Source organism: Labeo rohita, unplaced genomic scaffold (assembly GCF_022985175.1).
Source record: "Labeo rohita strain BAU-BD-2019 unplaced genomic scaffold, IGBB_LRoh.1.0 scaffold_1184, whole genome shotgun sequence".
In the NCBI taxonomy this organism is placed as follows: domain Eukaryota; kingdom Metazoa; phylum Chordata; class Actinopteri; order Cypriniformes; family Cyprinidae; genus Labeo; species Labeo rohita.
Window position 1 is genome coordinate 2,767 of NW_026127323.1, and position 22,391 is coordinate 25,157.

At 38.3% G+C, this 22,391-nt stretch overlaps 1 protein-coding gene across 1 annotated transcript; it reads left to right on the plus strand.

Annotated features, from left to right (window-relative positions):
• Positions 1 to 10,429: 10,429 nt before the first annotated feature.
• Positions 10,430 to 22,352, plus strand: LOC127157729 (protein-glutamine gamma-glutamyltransferase 5-like; the record flags this gene model as incomplete). The annotated part of the gene is made up of 5 exons (XM_051100985.1): positions 10,430 to 10,505; positions 11,005 to 11,184; positions 21,361 to 21,603; positions 22,021 to 22,139; positions 22,224 to 22,352. Coding segments are annotated over exons 1-5 (747 nt in total), but the record flags the coding sequence as incomplete, so codon positions are not given.
• Positions 22,353 to 22,391: the final 39 nt, after the last annotated feature.

Here is a 22,391-nt window from a genome sequence, read left to right on the forward strand (position 1 = left end):
GTTTATCATGGGAGTCTGATTCTGTATGAAGGAATGGTCTCTGATCTCTTGTCAGGTGTTCTCCAGATTCATCAGGCATTATAGGACAGACTGGTAGCTGTTAAATTGGCAAATGGCGGTTGCAAATAAAAGGTGCCATTAATTGTGGCCAATGGGTATTATAGGAAAACAATTCATAATGAGATTTCCCATCCCTTCCATTTTACTTTAATGAAAGATTAGTGTCGTGTGATTCCACCGCCCCCCCCCCCCCCCCATTTTATTTAATTTAATTTTAATTTATTTACAGAGGGTGGCAATAATTCTGATATATAAAACTGGAAAAACATAATCTGAAGTTAAACCTGCCTCCTGGTAGGCTTAATTTAAGCCTCAATTTAGTGCTGAAGTAGCTCTAGTCTTTCTCCAGGAAATCAGCCCATTCAATTCTGGACTAGACAAAGTCTATGACTATTTAAAACCATAACAGAGAAAGCAGATTTCTTTTAATCTGGTTTAAAGGGCCATTATAGTCTAGGATTAGGCTTAATCCCTGTCCGAAACACTGGCCCTAAAAGAAATGTTCATAGGCAGTTTATGATAACTAATAAACTAATGTTAAATAAAGGAGCCTTATTGTAAAGTGTGACCGATTAATAAAGAATCAAAACATTTTCAAACAATGTCAAGGGCATGTTGTAGTCCAGATTAAAATGTTAAAAATTTTGAAATAACCAGTTGATTAAAAAAACATATTCTTTAAATGCATTCAAATAATTTGAATAATTTGTAATAAATAATTATTTTGAAGTGTCCATGATAAAGATATTGTGCCTGTTCATGCTATTATCGTGTTACCGAATACTAGCATATGTCTACTTCAGATCACATGATAAGTATAAATAAGTGTTTAGAATTTATTCATGCAGACATCTGCTGTACTTACAACATCCAAAAAAAAAAAAAAACTTTTTCACTTTTTCGCTGTTTTTACAGGTAAGTTATTGTTTGTTCGAGAGTAGGGAAATCTTCTTCACCACTGTAAGTACCACTAATGTTTTTCCTAGTAAGTGCAGATGTTGTCATACACTATATTGCCAAAAGTACTCGCTCACCTGCCTCGACTCGCATATGAATTTAAGTGACATCCCATTCCTAATCCATAGGGTTCAATAAGACGTCGGTCCACCCTTTGCAGCTGTAACAGCTTCAGCTCTTCTGGGAAGGCTGTCCACAAGGTTTAGGAGTGTGCTTATGGGAATTTTTGACTATTCTTCCAGAAGCGCATTTGTGAGGTCACACACTGATGTTGGACGAGAAGGCCTGGCTCTCAGTCTCCGCTCTAATTCATCCCAAAGGTGTTCTGTCGGGTTGAGGTCAGGACTCTGTGCAGGCCAGTCAAGTTCATCCACACCAGACTCTGTCATCTATGTCTTTATGGACCTTGCTTTGTGCACTGGTGCACTGTCATGTTGGAAGAGGAAGGGGCCAGCTCCAAACTGTTCCCACAAAGTTGGGAGCATGGAATTGGTATGTGTCCTGGTATGCTGAAGCATTCAGAGTTCCTTTCACTGGAACTAAGGGGCCAAGCCCAGCTCCTGAAAAACAACCCCACACCATAATCCCCCCTCCACCAAACTTTACACTTGGCACAGTGCAGTCAGACAAGTACCGTTCTCCTGGCAACCGCCAAACCCAGACTCATCCATCAGATTGCCAGATGGAGAAGCGCGATTCGTCACTCCAGAGAACACGTCTCCACTGCTCTAGAGTCCAGTGGCAGCATGCTTTACACCACTCCATGAAGCTCTCTGCGCACTGTTCTTGAGCTAATCTGAAGGCCACATGAAGTTTGGAGGTCTGTAGTGATTGACTCTGCAGAAAGTTGGCGACCTCTTTGCACTATGCGCCTCAGCATCCGCTGACCCCGCTCCGTCAGTTTACGTGACCCATTCTTTCACAAATGTTTGTAAAAACAGTCTGCATGCCTAGGTGCTTGATTTTATACACTTGTGGCCATGGAAGTGATTGGAACACCTGATTCCGGTTATTTGGATGGGTGAGCGAATACTTTTGGCAATATAGTATGTATCAAACGCAGTGTTTTGTAATCCTACTACTGAGTGAAAGTGTCATAAAAATAACTTCAGAAAATAGGCAGAGTACAGGAGTGGCCAGGGTGTCACCCAACACGAAACTCAGACCAGCCCAGACCTGTTTATTTATAGCAGATGAAATTGAGCACAGATTTGCTACATGTGACTTTATGAAGATGGAGGTCCTGTATTATAATGATGTCACCCCTAATTTTGACTGAATATTAGGGGTGACTAGGGGTAACTAATTATATTTAGGGGCAAAGCACCGAAGGTGTAGGCACCTACTGTATCTGTTAGTGCTTGCGGAAAAGTTGTGAAATTTGGCACACTGATTTGGCACTGTCAACATTAACCAAAGGAAATTTGGAGTCTCTGACTTGTGTGCCACTACTTGTTCAAAATTTTACCCATTTTTATGCTAATAACTTTCGAACCATAAGGCACAGATCAAAATTGTTTTTCCTCTGATTCATGAATGAACACCAACATTTAAAAATCGTAAGGTTTAGTTTTTTTTGCTATTTTTAATTGTTCGAAAAACCTGCTTTTTTCAAACTCATCATAGACGGTTTGTCTGCTTTTCACCAAAATTGGCTCAGATCATCATCAGACCATGCTGGCAAAAAGTTATGGAATTCAAGTTGATTAGTCAAACCGTTTCCGAATATCGCGCAAACGAATTTGACGAACAGCATGCAAAAATGGATGTGAGGCTATATCTCCACGATGGTTTGGCGTATTAAGACCCAACGTGATGTGTGTGCTATAACAAGTATGACATGAGTCTACCTGCAATGTTTTGGCGCAGTGCCACTTACTAGTCAGAAGATATAAAAATGGCTTTTTTTGCTTAAAACTTCTCAATGGTTTTGTCAAAAATGGTCTCAAAACTGGTCTCTTTAGAGTCAAACCATACCAAATTTTCCCATGTCAGCCATTTTGGGGGTTCGGCCATTTTGAATTTTGTCAAAAAATGCTAGATTTTAACGAACACATTGCCATATCTTTACAAAACTTGGTATGTGTCTTTGGCACCATGCCATGACAGTACTCAAAAAGTGCCACATTGTGGTCAAAAGTGATAAACCAATAAATGATATTACTAGTGGCTGTATTTATGATTTTTCAGCCATTTGGACTAAAATCATCTTAAAATGGTTTTAGTTACTCATTGCTGCAGTTAGTCTGATGCTCCATGCCATGCTTAGCTCCTCATTTAGCCTTTGTAGTGCTTGGCCCTGTAATTTCTGCTTGCAGCTATATTCTCATTTGTAATTATTGTGAGTATTTGTATAATATATCTGTAAAAGCTCGCCACCAGAGGGACCCCTCTTCTGAATACTAACCCCGTTTTGGACTACAAATCCCACTCACATACCTGGTACTGATTGTACTTGCACCTAACCTGCATTAGGTGGCTACTTAAGCCACTCTCAGTCTCTTCCGGGGTTGTGAAGTCTTGTTTTGTCAAGGTGAACATTTCTGAGCGTTTTCGCCGTGTCTACCCGTGGATTACTCTGGACTGTTTATTCCCCTTGTGAACCTTTTCTGCCAGCCCTTGAACTTCATTCTCTCGTTGACTGCTTATTGAATGATTGCCGCCTGCCCTGACCTTATGCATGTTTTTGGATTACAATTAGCCTTGTCCATGTTGTTGTGTTTGCTGGTGATTGACCCTGCCTCTACAACCACCATTATAATAAACTGCAGATGGATCCTCACTCTGCTGACGCGTCACTACAATTTCATTACATCTATTACTAGTCATTCAAGACTAAATATCATGGCCCTGACAGAGACCTGGATTAAACCAGAGAACACTGCTACACCTGCAGCACTTCAGGCTGCAGACTTCCACACTCTGGAAAGGGAAAGGACATGATATGTGGCCAAGTATGGTGACCCATACTGTCCTTTGGTCTCAAGAGAGTGTTACAGCTACTCACAAATCAGGCAACCAATTGGACCTTATTTACACATGACACTGCTCCACTGATGATGTGCTGGTTACTTCACTGCACACCTCAGATCACTTCCTCCTCACTCTTAACCTCAACATAGTTCCTGACACAACACCCAAACACAAATCCCAGCTATCTACTATGGTTTCATCCTACTACTTGCCCGCTTGATCCTATTCCATCTCATCTCCTTCAAGCTATTGAACCTGCAGTTGTACCTGCACTCACTGACATCATTAACACATCCCTTCACACAGGTGTTTTTCCCTCTGCATTTAAACAAGCTTGTATAACCTCTCTAGTTAAGAAACCCACCCCTAACCCATCTCTATTAGAGAACTACACTGTTAGACACTTCTGTAATTTCTACAGTTAGTAACTGTGTATCATCCAGTATAGTACTGCAAATTCCCTTTGCAGTAAATAACTGCAATAACCATTGCATCATGGGAATTTTCTGTGACGTCAGACCCCACATACAGAAACTTACTGTATTTTTTAAAATTGCTGTAAACTACCGTATTTGCTGTAAGGGCTCCTTGGCGTCATTCTATTAAGGTTGTTTTATTTTCCTCATTTATTATATTTGGATTGACATGATTTGCCCTACACCGTGTCACAACAGCTTGAGGCTGACTACACTGGATGTGTTGCATCACTTATAATGATTGGAAAATCCAATTGTCCTTCATGTCACACACAGCAAGCACTTTGAGTACATCTGTAAGTCAGAAATATATCAGGGCATCACTTTACTGTCCGCATCCACTGTATATAGTATATATAATGGTTTCTATATTGTCTTTTGTCGAGTTGCGCTGAACCGTGCCACTTGTGTCCGAGGAAGACGTTGAAGCAGTGGGGCAGCACTCTGGCTTTTGGCAGGGGATGAACCCGCGAGAGCGGAAGAATTCTGGAGAACATCTACACTGTGTGTCGATGCAGCTTACAAGAGATTAAGGCCAGCAAGTAAGGTAAAAATATATGTAAGTTTGTGTGTTTGTCAAATTTTTGCACACCAGTTTAACCTAGTAATATTCACCTGTCAACATGGCAGTTACAAACCTTGCTATGGTAAACTGCGCTGTTGTTTCAAATGGATTTTGTCAACTTATTGAATTAAGCTACAGAATTAAAATTATTTTTAATGAGTAACGCTTATCTTATATTAACATTAGGTTAACTAATGTGAAATTTTGTTCAGGCGTTAGTAGTTAATGTTGGCCAGTAGCTTATTAAGAAAATAAAATCGTATGTTAGCTAGGTTAAACAAGTTATATGGCTAACTGTTAGCTGCCTTTCGAGTTTTAGAATTAGCTTGTTATCATTTTTCATGGAATTTAAGATTTACTGAATTTTTTGTGTTTGTGTTATAAGGGCAACTGCAATATGAAGCATCAAGAAAGACATGAGCATACCAACCACCTTGAGACTGATAGTCAGTGTCAGCCTGTAGGTTTATGGGGCCCTAAGCAAGATAATGAAAATGGGCCCCACTAGTGTAAGAAAACGGTCCTAGAAATTTGACGAGTGAAGAAAAAGCACATAAAATGACTATTCCAATATTTAAGCAGGACTGTGTATTAATTGTAACACATTCAACAATCATATGTTAAAAAAAATATTAATCGAATAAAAAAATAGAAATACAAGTGAGAGTAAATAGATACACATGAAACACAAATAAAAAAATTATAAATGAAGTACAAACAAAAACTAAATAAAATAAACAGAGCATAAACAAAATGAACATAGGCCTACTAATATTCATAAATGATGAGAAATGCAGGCTATTCTACTTGTTTTTAAGGACTGATTAATGATCTCAAGGGAAAAAAAAAAAAAAAAACTTTATTGCATTAGACATGGGATCCGGGTCAATCATTATTTAATGTAAAATGCTAAATGTGGGTCAATTTTTCCTTATATGACAAGTCTGTCTGTGTTCATTGCCATCACTGTACGTTAAAAACAAGTACTACAGCAATAAATATTATGTATATAGCAAAACATCCTTTTTCCAGCTCCGGAAAGATATTGTTTGGATTCCATTTCTACCACAACTTCTCTTTAATCTCTCTATCATTTCAAATAATTTAAAAATAGCATTAATGTGTAAAGAAACTTCATTTTGAGAGACTATTCTGAGAGGCAATAATAACTGATTTCCAAAATCTAAACCGTAACAACAAAATCTGAACTGAAAGGTTTTCAGGCTTTATTTACCAAAAATTCTGAAGAACACTGAGTTTGTTGTGCCTGTTTTTAGGGCTGCAAAATTTGGCCAAAATGTTGTTTTGATCAATATGACTAATTCTGATTATTTTTATTACTAAAAAAACATTAAACAAAAAATAATTATTGTTAATGATTGTCAATATATTTTACAGAAAACTGCAGCATGACCTGTTAACATACAGGAAGCCTAACTATAAATGTTTAGAAAGGTATAAGAATTTATTATAAAATAAATAATGATTATAATTCCTATTTTTACAAACAAAATAAAAAAATGTATAATAATAATTTAAATCATTCATACAGGAAATACCTAATATGGACAAAGGTGATAAAGCTGAATAAAACTCATATATAGACGAAACATGGAGACATCTGTACAATTGCGACTAAATGATTTATCTGTTCTTCGAGTTGTATCACGTATTTTTAGATGCAATGCAAAGCTAATCAACAGCCTTTATCACGATATAGAATACGACATAAAATACTGATTTTGCCTCATTCTGTGATGTGAAACCACGTCAGATCACAAAAGGAAGTTATTTCAAAACCTCGACTTATGTTATTAAATGAATCGGAAGCAAAACATGTCTTTAAAATGTTCTCAATAGACAACGAGTTTGTAAACAGACTCAAACCCATGCAAATCCATGCACACGTTCTACTGAAGTAAATTAGAACGCACAGACTGATATTTTTTTGCCGCACTGAACAGCCCTGGTGCGTCACCAGCTATGTAGTCAGAAGGTGTGTGCGGCTTGAAGTTGCGCTGTACTGCAAGAGCGATTTGAAAGCATGCAGAGCTGTCTGCGCTCTACAGCTCTTGCGGTACTTTGATTGTAAAAACGGATCTTTCTGCGCAGCGCCGCTTCAAGTCGGACGCACCTAAAATCCAACTGCCGCGAGATTGCTGAAATCTGTATTGAAACGAATGAATTACAGTAGTGTACTTATAAATTTGACTTTTTTTAAAACAGTATTTTACTGTAAAACAGTACAGTTTGCAACTGTAAATTAAATACAGTTTGCTTCAATTTTTTTTATATTACAGTAACTTACTGGCAACAGTGTGTACTGTAAAAACCCTTTGAAATGTCTAACAGTGTACAGACCGGTTTCTCTTCTTCCTTTCATTGCAAAAACGCATGAACAAGCTGTATTCAATCAAGACTGCCTTGCCCTCAGTTGTTGAAGACTGGCAAAAGCGGATTCCAATACTTATCTTGCTGGATCTGTCCACTGCTTTTGACACGGTTAACCACCAGATCCTTCTGTCAATCCGAACAGCTGAGTCCTTAGCCATCTTCAGGAATCAGCCAACAACACATCTCTTCCATCTTTATTTGACCCTCTAACTCTAGCACTCTCTATTCTAATTCTATTCTTTATATAAAAAAACTTGCCCTTTTAGACTTATACTCATTTACTTACTACTTGTTTTCTTTAAAAAATAAATAAATAAATACAAACAACTAACACTAGCTTCTCTGTTTTTTTTTTTTTTTTTTTTTTTTTTGCATTCTATTTTTTCTCTTTTTTTTTAATTATAGAATTAACAAAAAGCAATAATAGAAGGCCTGACACCAGCTTGTTTTTTTTTTTTTATTCCATCTGATTCCTTTTTATTTATTATATAATTTTTAAAAACTTGCAACATGTACTGCATTTGGGTAACTGAGACTTATAATAGCACTTGTATGTTATGGTTCTTTTGTTGATTTTGATTGCTTCCATTGTCCTTTTTGTAAGTCACTTTAGATAAAAGCATCTGCTAATTGTCTAAATGTAATGTAATGTAAATGTAATTGTTTAACTGCTGGTGCTATAACTGATAGTCACAACACTCCCCACTGTTCACTATTATAGGGAAAAAGCATCATGTTGCTGTGATTTTGTTTAAACTTTTATATATGCACAGAGGGACAAAGCTGTGCACTTTTACATTTTCCCACTGAACGCGGATAGACACAGTATATGCAAATTATTCATTCTGTGCTGTACATACTGTATTCCACCCACTGAAGAAAACCACACACCGCTCACGTATGTGCAACTGACTAATTGTTTGAGGTGTTGGTTCTATTGATTGTAAAATCTGGTATGCATAACTTGACGTGGATTTGGTCTGGCAGCATCAAGGCAAGGCAAGGCACATTTCATACACAAAGGTAATTCAAAGTGCTTTACATAAAAGGAAGTTGAATAATCATAAAAAACAATAATAAAAGCAATAATCACAAAAAAGGAAGTAGAACAATCATAAAAACAATGATCACATTCAGTGGAACAGGAGGGGCTCCTGCCCATACAGATGCTGTATAAAAGCACAGTAAATGAAGAATCTGAATCAAACACCAAAAACCACAAAAATCTGCATATCATGGACGGTAAACTTCATGTTTTTGATATAGATTAGCAAAGCTAATCAACAGCCTTTATCACGATATAGAATACGACATAAAATACTGATTTTGCCTCATTCTGTGATGTAAAACCACATCAGATCACAAAAGCAAGTTATTTCAAAACCTCCACTTATGTTATTAAATGAATCGGGAGCAAAAACATGTCTTTTACATGTTCTCAATAGACAGAGGGTTTGTAAACAGACTCAAACCCATGCAAACTCCATGCACACGTTCTACTCAAGTAAATTAGAACGCACAGACTGATATTTTTTTTCTCATAAACTGGACGCATATGCCGCACTGAACAGCCCTGGTGCGTCACCAGCTATGTAGTCAGAAGGTGTGTGCGGCTTGAAGTTGTGCTGTACTGCAAGAGCAATTTGAAAGCATGCAGAGCTGTCTGCGCTCTACAGCTCTTGCGGTACTTTGATTGTAAAAACGGATCTTTCTGCGCAGCGCCGGTTCAAGTCAAACGCACCTAAAAATCCAATTGACAATCTCGCGGCAGTGAGATTGCTGAAATCTGTATTGAAACGAATGAATTACAGTAGTGTACTTATAAATTTGACTTTTTTTAAATAGTATTTTACTGTAAAACAGTACAGTTTGCAACTGTAAATTAAATACAGTTTGCTTACTTTTTTATTACAGTAACTTAGTGGCAACAGTGTGTACTGTAAAAACCCTTTGAAATGTCTAACAGTGTACAGACCGGTTTCTCTTCTTCCTTTCATTGCAAAAACACTTGAACAATCTGTGTTCAATCAAGACTGCCTTGCTCTCAGTTGTTGAAGCCCTAAGACTGGCAAAAGCGGATTCCAAATCCTCAATACTTATCTTGCTGGATCTGTCTGCTGCTTTTGACACGGTTAACCCCCAGATCCTTCTGTCAATCCGAACAGCTGAGTCCTTAGCCATCTTCAAGAATCAGCTAAAAACACATTTCTTCCATCTTTATTCAACCCTCTAACTCTAGCACTCTCTATGCTAATTCTATTCTTTATTAAAAAAAAATAAATAAAAAAACTTGCTCTTTTAGACTTTTAGACTCATTTACTTACTACTTGTTTTCTTAAAAATAAATAAATAAAAACCACTAACAATAGCTTCTCTGTTTTTTTTTTTATATTCTATTTTTTCTCTTTTTTATTAACAAAAAGCAATAATAGAAGGCCTAACACTAGCTTGCTTTTTTTTTTTTATTCCAGCTGTTTTCTTTTTATTTGCAACTTGCAATGTATACTGCATTAAGCTAACTGAGACTTGTAATAGCACTTGCATGTTATTGTTCTTTTGTTAATTTTGATTGCTTCCATTGTCCTTTTTTGTAAGTCACTTTAGATAAAAGCATCTTCTAAATGTCTAAATGTAATGTAATGTAAATGTAATGGTTTAACTGCTGGTGCTATAACTGATAGTCACAACACTCCCCACTGTTCACTATTATAGGGAAAGAGCATCATGTTGCTGTGATTTTGTTTAAACTTTTATATATGCACAGAGGGACAAAGCTGTGCACTTTTACATTTTCCCACTGAACGCGGATAGACACAGTATATGCAAATTATTCATTCTGTGCTGTACATACTGTATTCCACCCACTGAAGAAAACCACACACCGCTCACGTATGTGCAACTGACTAATTTTTGAGGTGTTGGTTCTATTGATTGTAAAATCTGGCATGCATGACTTGCATGACGTGAATTTGGTCTCGCAACTTCAGTGGAACAGGAGGGGCAGATGCTGTATAAAAGCACAGTAAATGAAGAATCTGAATCAAACACCAAAAACCACAAAAAGCTGCATATCATGGACGGTAAGCTTCATGTTTTTATTATCATCATTTGTACCGGTTTACTAGCAAGGCATTTTGTTTTACAAAAACATAGTATTTAATTTATTTTGATATTTATAGCTTTTTAAAAAACTTATTAATCTTCTCTATTGCATGTACTCTTTTTAGATGTCAGATTATGCAACAATTATTTATGATAGTTAATGATAAATTGGTAATTAAATGCTATTTTAAAAACTTAAAAATTTTTAGTGGTACAATTGTGTTGTTTTTATTTACTTATAAAACAGCTTTTAAGATGGTTTAGAAATTTGTTTGTACTAAATTATATTAAAACAATGATATTTTATTAAAATAATAACAGTCAAATTAAAATATTTAATTTTAATGTTAATGAAACTGTATTTATAAAACTCAGTTTCTATGTTTATATTTAATAACTTAGATTAGTTATATCTGTCTATATCTATCTATTTATTAAAATAATGAGAAATAACATCACATTTGCTCATTTTTACAGAGTTCAGGGTTCGTAGTATCAGCCTGCAACAGGTGCAGAATCAGACCAGACACAAGACCGAAGGTCTGAGTTCCACCACTGTGGTTCTGCGGAGAGGACAGGCCTTCACAGTGGCTATCAACTATGATGGACGACCATTCGATCCACTGAAGGAAAAAATGATCTTCAGCATTACTTTAGGTATGTTTGTGTGTTTGAGTGATGGGTGTGTGAATTAAAAATGCTGCTTCATACTTCACCTCTTTTCACTCTCCCTCTGTTATGATGAAATTCATTAGTAATCATTTGTTAGTCAGGTCTAGAGAACTCACCATACATTTTTACAACAGGAAAATGAACAACTCATCCCATGAAGCACTGTAACTGATGTAATTATTTGCAATACGTAACTGATGTAATTATTTGCAACTAAAAATGATGATGACTATAAAAAATTTGAAGATGAAATAAACAATATATTTTGTTTATTCCAGTATATGCAATTGTAAAAGTAGTTTTCATGATTTTTTTTTTTACTGTCATTTATATACTATTGTAATATTTGGTTAAATTTGATTTTATTTTTATATTTTCTGTTTTCACTTTAATTTTAGTTGTAGCTTAAGTAATTTTGTTATGTTTTTGTCATTATTATTATTATTGTTTTTTTGTAAATGTGTCTATTTTTTATTTATTAGTTGTAAATAATTTTAGTACTTTAAACTTTAACACATAACAGAAAATAAACAAGCAACCAAAGACATAGAGAACATGGTATTTAAAGGGAACTAATCAGAATAAATGACACACAGCTGGAAACAAATGTAAACTACACTGTAAAAAATAATTTCACCATTTAGTTGTTTCAATTAATTTTTTTAAGTTGACACAACTTACAGCTACTGAATTTGCTCATTCAACTTAACATCTTAAATTTTACTGTCTCAACTAATTCATAAGTTGACAAAACGTTTTTATTTGCCCCCTCAACTTAAAAAAATGTGTTGAATCAATTTAATAAGGAAATCACGTTCGTAACGTCAACGTCACATATCGCGAGATCTCGTGAAGACCGTTGCAGAAAGAGGATGTTTGTCAGCCATCATGGTGAGCGTCTCCACAGAGTTGGAATATGTTCTCAATCAACAAATTTGGTAAGTAAATATTTGTATTTATTCGTTTAATATGTGTACATTTATGTATGTTGTCTAAGAAGAGTACAAGTATGGTTTAAAGCGTCGTATTTTCTAGTTGGTTATATGTACTAGTTTCGCGGCACTCTAAGCCTCAAAATTCCACAGTTTTTTCGATATAAATATTATATTCTCTGCTGCGGTACTGAGCTGAACTTATATGGAGAATGATAAATATACAGTTTGGTGTGTATTTTTGAGGCCAGTGCTGTATTAGAGAGAGAACCGTTCAAACAGAGCGCCAGACGGAGAGGAACGAACAACTGTGTGGATTTAGAACGGCGGGAATTTAAAAAAATGAACTTATGGGCGATTAAAATTAAGGGGAGAACAACAATATTGCTACTCGATGAGTAATTTTAATGCATGTTATAAGAGAAACAAATGAGCAGCTCCCTCAGAGTTCGTTTGAAGCGCGTGTATTTGATATTTCTGACACAAACCGGCAACTCTCAGTTAACGTGCCTCACCGGAACCCACAGCGAAGCTGCATTAACATACAGTCAGTCTTGTAAATATTTGTATTTATTGGTTTTCTATATATGTACATTTACGTATGTTGTCTAAGAAGAGTACAAGTATGGTTTAACGCGTCGTATTTTCTCGTTATTTTCGCGGCACTCTGAAGTCTCAAATTTCACGGGGTTCCATAGTATTTTCGATATAAATGTTATACCAAGTATACTCCCAAGCGATACTGAGCTGGATTTATGTGGAGAATGATAAATATACAGTTTGGTATGTATTATTAGAGAGAGACCGTTCATGCAGAGCGCGAGATGGAGAGGGACGAACAAATGTATGGATTTAGAACAGAGAATAAAAAAAAAAAAAAACTTATGAACGATTAAAATTAAAAACAAGATTACTACTCGAACTGTCATTTTTATGCATGTTATAAAAAAAACGAATGAGCAGCTCCCTCAGAGTTCGTTTGAAGTGCCTCACCGGACACATAAAACTATAGGTTTTTGAATAACAATAAAACCGTATATCTTGTATAAACAGCCCTGCGATAAGGATTGTCACAAATGTGTAAAATTAGCTGCTTCTTTTTTGTAAAGCCTTTTCTGTATTGTAAAATGGGGTTTTGGTAATTGAAACGTAAACTTGCAATGACATTTGGCTTTCTCTGTCAAGATTTTTTTTTTTTTTTTTAGTGTTGTTTTAACATGTTTCTGTATTTTTCATGTTTGTGATATTCTGGAATGACTGAAGATTAGCATAGAATTCAACGATCTTGTGGCTGGACCTCAGCAAGTCCTTTTGCAGTTGTATCCATCAGTGCTATGCAGACAAGGGATGACTGTCACATTGGACAGCTTGGACAAAGTTGTAAGTAAATGTATTTATTTAGTGCACATATTTACTGGAGTTTGTGAATTAATATTATAAGGCATAGTTTAAGGCTTCCCTTTGTTTTTATTAAAGCACACAAAAGACTTTTGGCATTATAGTTGTGGGTGACCGAATTGAGCACCATCTATCTGCAATGATGTGTTCCTGGTTATAGAAGAAGAATTCTTATTAGCGTATCAGCGGCTGTAACACATAAGTTTTCGATATGGTACACAGTACTTACTGTATGTCATGATACACGGTACATTCACAATACTAAAAAAAGCCAAAAAGTGTTAAAGGGATAGTACCAGCCCCAGCAACAAAACTTTTTTTTGAGAGTGTTGGAGTTTAGACTTTGGAGCGAGTAGGGCACATGCATGCCATTATGTAGATATTTGCGATGCACTTGGCAAAGGGAGCAACGTAATTTCCTCATTAACTTCAGCTGGCATGTTTCCGTGACAATTCAGCATGGTGTCTGTCAGCAGATGTCACTGTTTTAATGGCATAAATGTCTTTTTATTGTCGTTAGCATTACTGTTGCAAATAAACATACAGTTTATATTTTAAAAAGTTTTATATTAGTTTTTAGGGCCTATTGGAATTGCTCTGTTTATTATTATATATTATATATTTAAAACATAAAATGTATGTTTATTTGCAACAGTAATGCTAACAACAATAAAATGACATTTTCTGTGCCAATAAAACAGTGACATCTGCTGACGGACACCATGCTGCATTGTCACGGAAACATGCCAGCTGAAGGTAATGAGGAAATTACGTTGCTCCCTTTGCCAAGTGCATTGCAAATATCTACATAATGGCATGCATTTGCCCTGCTCGCTCCAAAGTCTAAATTCCAAGGGCTCTGCCCTTTGAAGGTGTAGGGCATATGGATGACCACTTCCATTTAGAATTTCCCCTGTGAATCGTTCGGTTCTAATACACATACCATAACACCCCTAGTTGCTATTGTAATTTTTAATGTCATTTTATATTAGATTTAAAAAATGTAATTTAGTTTTTTTCAGTCCTCGATGCACGTTCACAAGAGTACCACGACAGGTGTGTGCATTCCTCTGCTCGTAAACAAGGCACAGCGCATGCTCTACATCAGCACCACATATGTGTCATGATACTCTTGTGAATTTGTGGGCAAGACTGATAATATAAGTAAATTTTTATTTACTAAAAATATTTTGTATGTAAAATGTAACATTAAAGTGACAATACTTTGAATATAGTCTTTGTAAAACTGTGAAGCAAAATATGTCAGAATGTGCCAATAAAAAATGTAACGACTGGTATTTTCAGCATCGACTAGCAGCAGTAGAATTTTGGCAGCTAGTTTCATAAATCCCTAATGGCTACAATTTCAGATAAACAATGATAGAACTAAGAGTTCACATCATCCAAATGAACCAAACTCTAACATCAACCGAACCTGGTGCACACCAAAAGTGCTAGTGTTGAAACACCCTTATATTCTGGAAATTAAAGTACTTGTTGCAGTTGGTCTGATACTCCCAGCCATGCTCATGTAACTTACGCCTTTTTTTTACTTTGCCTCTTAATTGTTGTTTGTTGAGGTTGTTGTTGTTATTATTATTTTTAAATATTTTTAACAGAATGTATTACTATAGTTAAAGTAATGCACAGTAGTATTCTATATTGATTCAATTGTTATATTTGCATGTAAAGAATTAATTATTTTTTGTTGTTTTTTCAGGCATCTCATGAAGTTGAATAATTAGTGAAGGGCATAGAAATGGACATCTTGATTGTGACTGAGGAGGAGCAATGGGAAATGCTTTCAAAAGAAACAATTGACGTTGCCATCATTTTGGAAAAGCATCTTGACCTCACGATATCTGTGACATCCTGAAAGCATTTGTGCTTTGGATAGGTGGTCTTTACATCGTTAACATTGATTACCCAAAACACATGAAGCACACTTCCGATGTTCTCCAAAAACTTTTCATGAACATTGGTGGGAGCAGCTGTTCTTAGTGTGTTTATGGGCTACGCAAAATGCTACTCCGCAAGAAATTTAGAATCCCTCATCTGTTCTTTCGATTAAATGTGAATTAGTAAAAGGAATGCAAATATGTAATGCAGTTGTTACACAGAAATGAAATGTCAATGTTTATTTATGTTTTTTAAAGTTAGGGTGTTTTAATACTAAACACAGTAATACTAAGGTTGAGGTTGTCTATTTTGAATTCAAATAAAATAGCCTTCTTCATGTTCTTCAATGTCCATGAGGCTGTTTTCTGCAGTACTGAAAATAGAAACTTGAGTTGTGTGGGCAAATTACATAGTTCAGCCAGCTGTCAGTCAGTTGAATGAACTTAACATTACAAGTAAGATGAACTATTCTAGAAAAAGTAACCTGGCTGCCTTGAAAATATAAGTTTATTCAACAAAATGCTTAGTTGAGCCGATTTTTATTCAGTTTGCACAACTTATAATTATGAATTTAAACTTGAGTTGTGTGGGCAAATTGCATAGTTCAACCAGTTGAATGAACTTAACATTACAAGTAAGATAAACTATTCTTGAAAAAGTAACCTGGCTGCCTTAAAAATATAAGTTGATTCAACAAGATGCTTCATTTAGCCGATTTTTATTCAGTTTGCACAACTTAAAATTATAAATTTATTCAACAAAATGGTTAGTTTAAACAACTAAACGTTTGTTGGTCTCAGTAAGTTTATGTTGTTTCAACTTGCATTTAGGTTAGTACAACTTTCTCATCTTGCTGGGCTAACTAAAAACTTATAAGTTGACTGAGCTTCACCTTTGTTACCCCAACTATTAATTCTAGGTTTAAGGAACTCCAACATATGTTTAAACAACATACGTTTTTTAGCTTATTTAACCCAACATTTTAAGGCAGCCAGGTTACAAATTATTTTAAGTTGAATCAACTTGTTTGTTTTTACAGTGTAGTAAGTGCAAGGGGTGATGGGAACTGAAGTCCAAAACTACAAAGACAACAGTCCAGAAGAGTGTCCTCTGATGGCTGGCAAGGGCACTCCAGCAGATGGCTGTGACATGACCCCTGCTTTAAGGAGCGCATTCCAGATGTGCCAACCAAAGTCAAAGAAATCCAGGAGAGAGGCGGAACGGGAGGTGGCTCAGGGGGAGGTATGGCGGGCCAGGCCCATGTAGTGGAAGAGGGCCTGAACACGGAGGTAGAACAGGAGGCCAGGGCGGGGTTGGTAGAGCAGTAGGCCAGGGCGAGGCCTGCAGAGCACACCAGTGAGGCTCCGGCCAAACAGGAACCCCAGTGGACGACCAGGACGGAACCGGAGGGACAGACCAGCGAGGCCTCAGCCAAACAGGAACCCCAACCGATAGCCAGGGCGGGACCGGATGGACAGACCAGCGAGGCTCTGCGTGAACAGCACAGCCGGTAGGCGACCAGGGCGGAGGCAGGAGTCTGGCGGGCAGCAAAAGAGGGGCTGACGACCACTTCAACAGAGCAGACAAGACTGCAAAGAAGGGCACAGAGAGTTTAATAACAGCCTTAGCGGCTGCAATAGGACAAGCAGGCAGCCCAACAGACAGTTCAGCAACAGTCTCCTTGACCTTTACAGAGCAGAGTGAAAGTTCAGGAGTGAAGTCAAAAAGGAGCTGGAGCAGATGTTGCTGCCTCAGGAGGCACTGGAGCGAACTCTTGAGTGAACTCTCAGGATTCCTGGACAGGAGCGGATTCTGGAGCAGGCTCTGAATGCTCCTGGACTAGAGCGGGCTCTGGAGTGGACTCTGAAGACTCCTGGACTGGAGTGGACTGTGGAGTGAACTCTAAAGCGGCCCATGCCCAAAGAACAGCATAGAGGTTAAAGGCAAGGACGGCCTTCTTGATTACAGGAGCAGCGAAATTGGGCAGCTCTGTAATGACTTCTGAGACCACCAGAGTCAGGTCCTCCAGGACCACCGGACCTGAGACCTCCAGAGTCAGGTCCTCCAGGACCACCGGACCTGAGACCTCCAGCATCGTGTCCTCCAGGACCACCAGACTTGAGACCCCCAGAGTCAGGTCCTCCAGGACCACCGGAGTTGGGTCAGACTCATAGACTGTATTGGGTTATGGAGCAGATTCAAGGACTGGAACGGGCTCCGGGAGAAACTGAGTGGCCCTTGCTACCCTTCTTCTCGACCTTCGTTTGCAAGACTGAGACAGTGAAGATTCACTATCCACTGGAGTGGGCTCGGACATCTCCGGGGGCACTGCAATGGACATTATCGAGTTGCGGTAACAGAGATAATCAATGAAACTCCAAAAGGCGAGGGTCTTAAGCCAAGGGAGGCAAGGGGCTGTCTAAACCATTATTAAAAATCTTGTGGGCTCAGAATTACAAAGTTCCAATCCTACCGCCAATGTCTAAAAAGTCTGTGCCACTCCACCCACTTGCATCCCCTGTTGCCGCAGATCCACCAACATCCTAAGCTGAGCTTTCCACTCCTTCTTCAAAGCAGGTGGAAGGATTCGAATGCCCATGGTTCACAAGTCAATAGATCCGTCTAGCTGCTGGATCTGTAAATGGCTGGTTTATTCTGTCACGGAATGCTCCAAACAAGCAGATACAAATGCAACATTTATTGTAAAAAATCCAAAAACGAAGAATAATCCAAAACAGGACAAACCAGAGCATCAGAAAACACATAACAGAAATGGTATTTAAAGGGAACTAATCAGACTAAATGACACACAGCTGGAAACAAATGAGAACTAGTAAGTGCAAGGGGTGATGTTGAACTGAAGTCCAAAACAACAAAGACAACAGTCCAGGGCCCTCATTTATCAATGGTGCGTACGGACAGATTTGTGCGTAGTGAGTGCGTAAGAACAATTTCACGCAAAGTGTGGGATTCACCAAGTTGTACTTATACGTAGAAATGTGTGTAAATATAAGCACACCTCTGAGCATGCTTACGCAGATAATCTAGTGGTAGAATAGCGACACTACACATAAAAAGCATTTAAAAGTGTCACAGTAAGCATTAAGCAATCCACATATGTCCTGTGTTTCCTTTAAAACACTCAATTTATAATTTGTCTAGTTTTAAACACGATGCTTAATTGGTGTGAAACCCTATAAAAGACAGATGTGAAATATATTTGTCTCAGTGCAATGGCTTATCTTGCGTTATTGGAAGACTTGGCAAACAATGCGCTCCGCAGAGAGCGTGTTTTCCAAGATCGCGCTGATCTGCTTGGCGAGAGCACAGAGTGGCTTCTAAGTAGGTACCGCTTTCCCAAAAATGTACTGCTGGATTTGTGTCGTAATTTAGGACCAGTGTTGGAGAGAGAAACAAATCGCACGAAAGCCATTCCCGTGCACATCCAACTCCTGTCCACCCTTGGATTTTTAGCTACTGGCACATTTCAGCGTGAGGTTGGAGACATATGTGGTATATCCCAGCCATCAGTGAGCAGGATCATGCCGGCAGTGTTGGATGCAATTATTTCCTTGGCCCCAACCTACATACAGTTCCCTTATCGAAATCCTCAACAAGCCGCAATAAAACGGGACTTTCATGTCATTGCTAGATTCCCAAACATAATTGGAGCTATAGACTGCACCCACATCGCCATAAAAGCACCATCAACCAACGAATTTAATTATGTAAATAGAAAAGGGTTTCATTCTGTTAACGTGCAAATAATTTGTGATGCAAATTTGTTGTTATTAAACGTCGTTGCGCGGTGGCCTGGAGGAACACACGATTCGTTCGTTCTGCAGAATAGCTCTGTGGGTGTGCGTCTCCAAGAAGGCGCTGTTGAGGATGGCTGGCTCATTGGTGAATTTAAGGCTACAACATGTTTAAAATGCTATTGTAGGGCTATGTACAATTACTTAAAACTATTTCATCATTAGGTGATCAAGGTTACCCGCTAAAGCCATGGCTAATGACCCCCCTAACCAACCCGAGGACCGAGCAGGAACAGGCGTACAACCGTGCCCATGCGCGCTCAAGGAGCACAGTTGAGCGCGCAATAGGCCTGCTGAAAGGACGATGGCTGTGTCTGTCAAGCGCGGGAGGGACACTGCAGTATCAGCCAGAAAAAGCATGCAAAATCATCATGGCTTGCAGTGTGCTACACAACTTGGCCATCAGACAGGGCATCCCTCTGCAGGAACCCCCAAGACCAGACGGCCCTATGCCCGATACAGTGCCCCTGCCACCTCCTAATGCCGCTGGCATTCAGACAAGACAGAGGATCATACAGACATTTTAGGTAAGTCTGGCCATTGGTCGAGTGCAGAAACATTACAGCGATTTCATTTTGTGTTTTGCAGCTTCGTGGAAACAAATAACTGAAGTCACATTAGTCAGCGGTTTATGGTTTATTAGCAATTGTATTTGCGCAAGAGGCAATCTGTTTCAGAGACTCGTTGATTTGAATCAATACATTCGTTATGTTGCTCAGTTGATCCTTTAGGTCATTAATGGATTTTGTTGTTTCCTCTTGATTTTGTAGCACCGCCTCACTCAGCACTCTTGGCGCACGGCGCATGGAAGGGGCAATGGATGGGCCCGGCTCCTCAAGCTCCTCAGGCACAACGGGTGTCGCTATTAAGGAAACACATGTTCACATTAATTTAATTGAGTTTATCCTATGAATGATTTCATTAACAGTTTACATATTGAAATAAAATGTATGCAAACACAATATCCTACTCCAGTTGGTTTATTTTACCTTCACTTTGGGTGTTAGATGGCCCGGTTTGTTCTGTCGCAAGAGCATCAGTGTCACCGTCCTTAGTAATCCCGGACAGAGCCGTGTCTCCGATGATGCAGGCTATGCGGTTGTCCAATGGGGAAAGTTCCGTTGTTGTCTGTCCTCCTCCAGTTGCGGACATTTCTCGTCTGTGTGCTGTGACACGTTTTTTAGCCAATACTTTAATATCAAACCATTTTTTTTTTATTTCTGGGACAGTTCTCTCCTCAGACCCAACGGAATTAACTGCATTGGTGACATTCTCCCATGCAGCATTTTTTCTTTTATTTGTAATTCCTCCTGCAGTGAATGAACTAAACAATATCTGTTGGTTGGATTCAACTTCATTTACAAGTATCTCTAATTCTGTGTTTGTGAAGTTCCTCTTCTTTGCTCTCTTTGCCATTATTGCAGTGAGGAAAAAACACAATCACGTAATTTTTAAAGGGAAGTGTTGTCACCATATATGGTTAATTGGAGGCGTTTCCGAATGCTAATGACCATGAATGTGAACGAGCATGGTACTTACGCACATGTGGTATTTATCAACAATGATTGCTTACTCATGTGCGTAAGAACTGCGTGCGCACGTTTGATAAATGCGGATTTTCTTGTACTTAGGCACATTCTAAATTTCATTCGTTGGACAAAATATAGAACCTTTTCTACGCACTGTTGATAAATGAGGGCCCAGAAGAGTGCCCTCTGATGGCTGGCAAGGGCATTCCAGCAGATGGCTGTGACAGTTGGTTTCTTAGGATAGGACAATATTTGGCTTAGATACAACTATTTAAAAATCTGTAATATGAAGGTGAAAATCACCTTTTAATTTGTCCAGATGAAGTTCTTAGCAATGCATATTACTAAGCAAAAATTAAGTTTTGATATATTTACGGTAGGAAATTTACGAAATATCTTCACGGAACATGATCGTTACTTAAAATCCTAATGATTTTTGGCATAAAAGAAAAAACGCTTATTTTGACCTATACAATGTATTTTTGGCTATTGCTACGAATATAACTGTGCTACATAAGACTGGTTTTGGGGTGCAGGGTCACATTTTTGTGTTATTTTCCTAATCCCACTGCTCTCTCCTCACCACAGGTCCGCTTTTTGTGGATGTCCCGGTCTCCAGGCCCGGACAACCCCCTCTGACTCAATGGACTGCCGTTGTGGTGAGAAGCTTCGCGGGCCCGACTGCCCCCCGTGCGCTATCGGTATCACTGTCCAGTCCTGCATCTGCTTCTATCGGCGTCTATACACTCCACTTGAGAGTTGAGACCCGCCTGGGTGTGAAAGCATACTCGGTCGGTCATTTCACGCTCCTCTGCAACCCCTGGTCCCAAGGTGAGTGCTGTGTCTCCATACAAAACTCAATGCCTTGATAGTAGGCTGTTAGTTGCCGGACTGAAAATTGGAGTAGTTTTTAGCATGGTGCTATGTGATTGCTAGTCCAAATTGCTCTAAAGCAAGTCAGATCGCATAGAAAAGTAAATGAAGAAGCACCTACTCAAAAGCATACTTAAAGCTGAATTTTCAGCATCATTATTCCAGTCTTCAGTGTCACATGATCCTGCAGAAGAAAGTTCAAAGAGAAAAGTAATTATTTGAAATAGAATCTTTTGTATCATCATACATGCCTTTACTGTCACCTTTGATCAGTTTAATGCATCCTTGCTGAATAAGAGTACTAGTAAAATAAATTGCTGAATAAAAGTAAAATAAAATAAAAATACCTGTAAAATAAATTGTGCTTTTCTGCAGCTGATTCGGTGTACCTGCAGTCTGAGGAGCTGAGGACTGAATATGTTGAGAGTGATATCGGCATGCTGTTCATAGGAAGCTCCTGTAATGTCGCCTCCAGACCCTGGTCGTTCGATCAGGTGAGATGTTTGACCATTGACTGACAGCACTGCACTGAAAAACAGCTTCACATTAACTCCTGTCATGCATAAATGTGTTTTCAGCATGAAAAAGGAATACTGGACATCTGTATGAAATTGCTGCAGTTGAGTCCTCAACATCAGGCAGACATGATAAGAGATCTGCTGAACCGCAGCAATCCGGTGTACATCAGCCGTGTGATCTCAGCGATGGTGAGGATCTGCTCTCATTCTCTCCATTCTGCTCTCTCT